The sequence below is a fragment of the Conger conger genome, chromosome 13 (genome assembly GCF_963514075.1).
Source record: "Conger conger chromosome 13, fConCon1.1, whole genome shotgun sequence".
Taxonomy (NCBI): Eukaryota; Metazoa; Chordata; class Actinopteri; order Anguilliformes; family Congridae; genus Conger; species Conger conger.
In genome coordinates, this window is record NC_083772.1 from 45,334,507 (window position 1) to 45,342,473 (window position 7,967).

The following is a 7,967-nucleotide window of genomic DNA, read 5'->3' on the forward strand; positions in this document are numbered from 1 at the left end:
TTAAATGATCTGAGGTAGTATAGGCCTACTGCACATTCGAAGCAGTAGGATTATTATTTATCGAGACGGCAGGACCGGTTAGGCTAGTTTCAGTCCGCAGTTGTCCGCTCGTGGGCACTTTTCATTTCATTTCGCGTTTTTCTAATCCCGTCAGGTGACTGGTGAAGCGCCTGTCATGTGACTAAGCATGGAGGCGTCGGCGATGAGAAGCGTCATTCCGTGAAAACATTGAGGTCTACGTTGGGTCGCGAACGATCACACAATAAACGGAAACGGCAACTCGCACCGGTCTTGTGTTCAATATTTCTCACATAGCTGTGAAATGAGGTCAATATGGGGGCCAAAGAGTCAAGGATAGGTTTCCTCTCGTATGACGAGGCCATAAAGAGAGGTAAGTTAAGAGTTAGTTAACGTTAGCTGCATACTAGCGTGACTAGCTAGGTACTGAGCAGATTCAACAGACTTTGGCTAACCACATAGCTTTGACAGTAGTAGCTAGGCAGCACGAAATCGTTGCTTTGGTAGGAGGGACAAGGTAGATCATAGTCTGCTGTCAGTGTCAACGCGTACAACCCTGTCAAGTCTGGTTTGCTTTGCCATAGTTAAGATATGTTTTGGCCTTGTAATAGCTGCTGTTCTCCAGTCTTATATCGGCTAACATTAATCAAATGCAAATCTGTAATTTAGCTGAATGGCTTGTCATTTCAACTTGTCATATTATTGATTTAGTATTTTAGATATCTATAGCTATAGCGTGTTTACTGTTGCTGCGCGGCTAGCTGGCTATATGCTCATGTGCAAGAATGTTTGGATTGCGCTGCAGTTGTGTTAAATTATCGGGAAACAAAGCTGGCTGCCCTGCTAGCATACAGAGGATTGAGCAATCGTGTTCTACATAACAGCAGCGTGTCATAGCGAATGGCAAGCGCATTTGCGAGTTAACGATGAAGACGTCTGTGTCACAACGGCGTTGAACGCTTCATCATCGCGTTGCTGTTGGCTTACGAGAACAATCTGATCCGATTCTTATCAGTTGCTCTCGGCTTGGCAAAGGTCACCGGCGAATAAAACGCATTGCAATAACAATAAAAGGATGGTCAATAAGTTTGTAAGATTACGTCTGAAAGAGGAAACGTATATAAGCGAAATCCTGTGTTGATTATGTAGGCTGCAGCTATATAGAAATGGTGTAACTTGATTTACTTATTCAGTATATTAAATATATATATATATATATTGAAATGCCCGACATATTTCAAAGTCCATCCCAAATTGACAAACATCCGCATTTAACATTGTTACTCAACCGAAGTAATTGAAAAGTGTAATTTTTGTTTTCATGATACAATGCGTCATGTCACGAAATTCTGTCCAAAGCATTGCGCGTCCGATTCGCCATTCGACCGAGACAGTACAGGTGAGACTGTAGAGTCAGGCTGTTGAATGGTTTTAGCTTAGATTTTTACATCAAAACGAATTGTTATGAAACATCGCAGTAGATATTAAAACTACTTCAGAGGACTTTGACATGGCTGCAGAATCGGCTAAACTTTGACCCGCCGTTGGCTAATCTCACATTCCAAAGCTAGAGGCGATGGGATCTTTGTGGGCTGGTGGCAAACGCCTTAAAGGTAGAAGGAAAGTAACACGAAGTTTTATTAGCCTATACTAAATCATATGTGTGGTCCGATCTGTCAAACAGGGCTTTCTGTCTTTCCTGATATTTAAGCTTAGTTTATGGTTTGTAAGACAGTCAGTTTATTATCTAAAGCATAGGCAATAGTTTTTCAAATTATTATTGTTGTTGGGTTCAATTAGCCTCTGTCGTGGTTTATAGACCATGGCATCACCTGTTATTCCTGACCAGTTTTGTTTCACAAAGTTTGTTTAGGTCTTTATATGGTTTCATCATGACAGTTAAACTTTAGTCTTCAGCGCTAACTTCCACGTTAAACAACCATTTACTTGCAAAGGAATGATTGCAGTTCAGTTGATGTGCTCATCATATTGGTGCAATGAAATAGCTAACCATTAGTTAGTTTTGGCTGGTTGGACTACGGGGCTAGTTTCGGGATGTTCGCGCATGTATAGAGCAGGGCCGCTGATGTTGTGTTTGCTTTGTGGAGACACCCATGAAATAAGCCAACGTTCTACTTGTGGTGTTTTCAGGTGTTATCTCTGCGAGCTACAAGTGGGCCAGCCATTTCTTTACACATTCTCGGACGTGTATGTTGTACTCTACATGGGCTTCTATTGTACCCTGTAGCCCTTAGTGCTATTCTATTGTTGGGTAGTAAGGGGCAGATAAGGAGGTTGGTTATGTCTTGGGGTGCAGTTCACGGTCACAGGTTATTGGGTGAGAGGAATACCCCCATTTCTTCATCTCTATCGTTGAGCGCCCTACTCCACTTGGTAGCCGGTTAAGGGATTACCATTTGGGATGGGTTGCATTCATGTCTTTTGGTAGGGATTCTGAAGGTGTGATCTTCATGTTGTGTGGGGGGGTTGTTAGGAAGTCAGCTTTCCACAAAGACTCATGTTCTGCTGTTGGATTAATGGCTCAGAAGGCTTCTTCTGGACTTCAGCCGTTGTCTGATGGCTGTTTTTCATCAGTGGATTGCTTCTGCCGTTGAATCGGGCTGGCTACTTCCCTTCTGATTTTGGGCGCGGCAACGCCAGCAAGGATGTGCAAGTCTGCGATGCTGATAGGCTTGAGGACCCCAGTGATGAGGCGGCTGGTGTCATTGAGGGCTGGGTCTAGATTTATGGCGTGTGCTGACCTCTCCCACCCAGGGCCAGCATATTTGGCGGTGGAATAACAGAAGGCAAGGTCTGCTGCTTTGAGCGAGGATGGTTTCGCGCCCCATTTGGAGGACACCGATTTCCTTCAAGATGTTATTTCTAGTGTCGGTTTTGGCCTCGGCCTTTTGGATACGCCGCTTGTGTGACAGAGAGCGATCCGGTGTGACCCTGAGAAACTCTGAGAGTGGAAAAGCAGCCAGCGTTAAAAAAGGGAAGGCTGATAAGGCATCGGACCGCATAGAGGCATGTGAGATGGTGTGTGTTTTGACACCCTGCGATATGAACAACGAATAACCTCAGCGCACCTTAATTCTTCTCCCTTCTATGAATAGGCGCTTTGATATGCTGCTCTGCATTGGCTTCTCTCGGGCCCAGTGTAGCCTGCGGCCTGCGTTTACATCCACACGGCGGACTGTCGTTCAGAGAATTCCTTTTTGTAAATGAAGCGCTGCTATTCTTACCTGATATACTGTATATGTCAGCATTGATTTGGTTGGAGAAGAGAACATGTCCAAAATAAAGGCCATTATCCTAACATGTTTCTTCTGGAGGAACTGCGCAGAGTGAATTGGATTCCTTAACCGTGTGCCTAATACTGACTATCTGCAGTGTTTATGCCGCCAACAATAAGCCCAAGCATGCTGACACCACCTAGCCCTTAGCGTGTGCAACACCCGGAGTGATGAAGGTGTATCCCAGCCCTTAGCGTGTGCAACACCCGGAGTGATGAAGGTGTATCCCAGCCCTTAGCGTGTTACACGCAGGAGTGGTGAGGATGTGACACAGCCCTTAGCGTGTTACACGCAGGAGTGGTGAGGATGTGACACAGCCCTTAGCGTGTTACATGCAGGGGTGGTGAGGGTGTGACACAGCCCTTAGCGTGTTACACGCAGGAGTGGTGAGGATGTGACACAGCCCTTAGCGTGTTACACGCAGGAGTGGTGAGGATGTGACACAGCCCTTAGCGTGTTACACGCAGGAGTGGTGAGGGTGTGACACAGCCTGGACTGGAATCCGGCCTGTGAAATGTGCAGTATGGGGTCATGTTGAAGACCAGGGTAGCAGTGTTGTCATGGACAGAGAGGAGGGTAGCAGTGTTGTCATGGGCAGAGAGGAGGGTAGCAGTGTTGTCATGGGCAGAGAGGAGGGTAGCAGTGTTGTCATGGGCAGAGGGGAGATAGCAGTGTTGTCATGGGCAGAGAGGAGGGTAGCAGTGTTGTCATGGGCAGAGAGGAGGGTAGCAGTGTTGTCATGGGCAGAGAGGAGGGTAGCAGTGTTGTCATGGGCAGAGAGGAGGGTAGCAGTGTTGTCATGGGCAGAGAGGAGGGTAGCAGTGTTGTCATGGGCAGAGGGGAGATAGCAGTGTTGTCATGGACAGAGAGGAGGGTAGCAGTGTTGTCATGGGCAGAGAGGAGGGTAGCAGTGTTGTCATGGACAGAGAGGAGGGTAGCAGTGTTGTCATGGGCAGAGAGGAGGGTAGCAGTGTTGTCATGGGCAGAGAGGAGGTCCTGCTACAGATTCTGAATTGGGCAGATTGTCTGAAACCCCCTCTCGGGGGCACGTTCCTAGTCTTGATGTATGACATCACAGCGTGACAATAGGGCCAGTGTGGGGCACATCTGTAGAGCTTTGTTCTTTTGCTCTGTTTGTTTGTCCAGTTATCACGCTCTTTCCCTGTAATATTCCTTCAGATGCTACTCCATGCTGTGTGATATTTATTTATCACGCTTCTTTCCTGTAATAGGCCTACTCCTTCAGATGGTGCCACTGTCATCCCAAAATAAACATTAGTTTACAGTCGGACTGTCAAAGTTAAAGCATTGATGCAAGTGATTAATAAAACTTGATTAATGCCTTCAGAAAAATGTAACTGAAATGAACACATTTGGCATTTGACCCAATCAGCCATAATCCCATGGCTGTGTGAGATGTCCTTGCCCTGTGAAAATGTCAGTGAGATAGTCTATCTCAACAAGGGTGCTGGCAGTGGGGAAGAGAAGAAGTGGCAGTCCCGACCGGAACTCGTATGAGCAAACGCCTCACTCCGTTCTGGAACTTCCCATTTTTCAGCCGAGCTGACATCGACACGTTGGGTTCGTTGGGTTCACCGCTGTTCTCCGCTGTTCACCGCCGTTCTCCGCTGTTCTCCGCTGTTCTCCGCTGTTCAGCGCTGTTCTCCGCTGTTCACTGCTGTTCTCCGCTGTTCTCCGCTGTTCACCGCTGTTCACCGCTGTTCACCGCTGTTCTCCGCTGTTCACCGCTGTTCACCGCCGTTCTCCGCTGTTCACCGCCGTTCACCGCTGTTCTCCGCTGTTCTCCGCTGTTCTCCGCTGTTCTCCGCTGTTCACCGCCGTTCACCGCCGTTCTCCGCTGTTCACCGCTGTTCTCCGCTGTTCATCGCTGTTCACCGCTGTTCTCCGCTGTTTGCTTTGGGCGGTGACCGCGCTCGCTGGCACAGGCTGGCCGCGGACACGGCTGGCCGAGGGCGGTTACGTGCTGGGCGGTGACTCCACGGGACCGCTCTCCGCCGCGGTCAGAGGTAATGCAGTCTGAGGGTGTGCGGGTGGAGGGTGTGTGCGGTCGGAGGTTAGCCCAACCTCGTCACGCAGGTGACCGCGCTGGGCAGAAGCTCGGCTCGACCCCCCGCTGGTGAAGCGTGACGCACACGTGAAGCACACGTGAAGCACACGTGAAGCACACGTGACGCTGTGGCCGTTACCGCGGCACATAACCGCCATTCTGAGAGGCGTTCAGCCCCGTCACCGCTGGGCTGCAGAGGGATATTAGCTCTCTTCATGCCTTTGTTTGGTTTTTCATTTCAGGTGTACATAGACTATAGGGGCTATTCCATGGAAACTGGCATAACAAACACAGGATATTTGTGTGGTAAAGTCCAATACAGCTACATAATAGGGACAGATAGGGTTTATTTATTTATTCCTGAGGGTTATCCAAGCATATATGTGTCTCTTATTATATAGCTGTATTTGACTTTACCACGCAAATATCCTGCAGTTGTAACGTCAGTTACCATGGGAGGGGCCATAGAGAGCAGCTCCACCACAGTCTGCAGTGAGTGAAGATTGTGTCCCTTGCTTGTGGGTGATGTGCATCAGCCTGTGAATGTGGTTCATTTTCTGAACCAATGATGAGCAGATGTGTGGTCAGTGGGGAGAAGCCGAGCTGGGCGGATGTTAGCGGTGAGTCTCGCGTTTGACTCGGTGGGGTTGTGGGATTCGCTGGGTGGTTTATGGCCAGCGGGGCTGGGATGTGTAGCAGGAGGTGATGAGGTTTGAGGGTGAGATATGGGCCTGGGCGGGGGGGGGGGGTTACAGCAGCTCTGCCTGATTTACAGCGTTATTACCACCTTTAGCTGCAGCAAGGCTGCCTCAGAGCGCCAGAGCCCAATGCGACTCACAGCCCCCCTCCTACACCCTGCCCCCCCCTCCTACACCCTGCCCCCCCCGACAAACACCCTGCCCCCCCCTACAAACACCCTGCCCCCCCCTACAAACAACCTGCCCCATTCTACACCCTGCCCCCCCCGACAAACACCCTGCCCCCCCCTACAAACACCCTGCCCCCCCCCTACAAACACCCTGCCCCCCCTCCTACACCCTGCCCCCCCCTCCTACACCCTGCCCCCCCCTCCTACACCCTGCCCCCCCTACAAACACCCTGCCCCCCCTCCTACACCCTGCCCCCCCCTCCTACACCCTGCCCCCCCCTCCTACACCCTGCCCCCCCCCACACCCTGCCCCCCTCCTACACCCTGCCCCCCCCCTACAAACACCCTGCCCCCCCCCTACAAACACCCTGCCCCCCCTCCTACACCCTGCCCCCCCCTCCTACACCCTGCCCCCCCCTACACCCTGCCCCCCCCGACAAACACCCTGCCCCCCCTCCTACACCCTGCCCCCCCCGACAAACACCCTGCCCCCCCTCCTACACCCTGCCCCCCCCGACAAACACCCTGCCCCCCCCTACAAACACCCTGCCCCCCCCCTACAAACAACCTGCCCCATTCTACACCGTGCCCCCCTCTGGCCCCCCTGACTGTGTCTCTCTGTTGGTTAACAAAACCGTTACTGAATATCAAAACCGTTCCAAATTCCTCCAGTTTCCCAAATCATTATTCTTTAACCACAGAGACAGGAGTCCCCCTGCTCAAATCATTTCCCAAACTCCTCTCCACTCTCCCTGACTGTGTCCCTGACTGTGCCTCTCCCTGTGCCTCTCCCTGACTGTGTCTCTCCCTGTGTCTCTCCCTGACTGTGTCTCTCCCTGTGTCTCTCCTTGACTGTGTCTCTCTCTGTGCCTCTCCCTGACTATGTCTCTCACTGTGTCTCTCCCTGACTGTGTCTCTCCCTGTGCCTCTCCCTGACTGTATCTCTCCCTGTGTCTCTCCCTGACTGTGTCCCTGACTGTCTCTCCCTGACTGTGTCCCTGACTGTGTCTCTCTCTGTGTCTCTCCCTGACTGTGTCCCTGACTGTGTCTCTCCCTGACTGTGTCCCTGACTGTGCCTCTCCCTGTGCCTCTCCCTGACTGTGTCTCTCCCTGTGTCTCTCCTTGACTGTGTCTCTCTCTGTGTCTCTCCCTGACTATATCTCTCACTGTGTCTCTCCCTGACTGTGTCTCTCCCTGTGCCTCTCCCTGACTGTATCTCTCCCTGTGTCTCTCCCTGACTGTGTCCCTGACTGTCTCTCCCTGACTGTGTCCCTGACTGTGTCTGTCCCTGACTGTGTCCCTGACTTTGTCTCTCTCTGTGCCTCTCCCTGACTATGTCTCTCACTGTGTCTCTCCCTGACTGTGTCTCTCCCTGTGCCTCTCCCTGACTGTATCTCTCCCTGTGTCTCTCCCTGACTGTGTCTCTCCCTGACTGTGCCCCTGTGTGTCTCTCCCTGACTATGTCCCTGACTGTCTCTCCCTGACTGTGTCCCTGTGTGTCTCTCCCTGACTGTGTCCCTGTGTGTCTCTCCCTGTGTCTCTCCCTGACTGTGTCTCTCCCTGACTGTGTCCCTGTGTGTCTCTCCCTGTGTCTCTCCCTGACTGTGTCCCTGTGTGTCTCTCCCTGACTGTGTCCCTGACTGTCTCTCCCTGACTGTGTCCCTGTGTCTCTCCCTGTGTCTCTCCCTGACTGTGTCCCTGTGTGTCGCTCCCTGAC

At 51.3% G+C, this 7,967-nt stretch overlaps 1 protein-coding gene across 2 annotated transcripts in view; it reads left to right on the top strand.

The window, feature by feature from the left end:
- The first annotated feature begins 245 nt into the window (after window positions 1-245).
- The window catches only part of LOC133107627 (ubiquitin carboxyl-terminal hydrolase 32-like), a 61,515-nt gene continuing 53,793 nt past the window's right edge, over window positions 246-7,967 (top strand). For both annotated transcript variants that reach the window (XM_061216642.1, XM_061216643.1), the window contains exon 1: window positions 246-391. In XM_061216642.1, coding sequence (XP_061072626.1) covers window positions 334-391 — 58 coding nt within the window. In that variant the 5' untranslated portion in view covers window positions 246-333. The remainder of the gene's footprint in view (window positions 392-7,967) is intronic.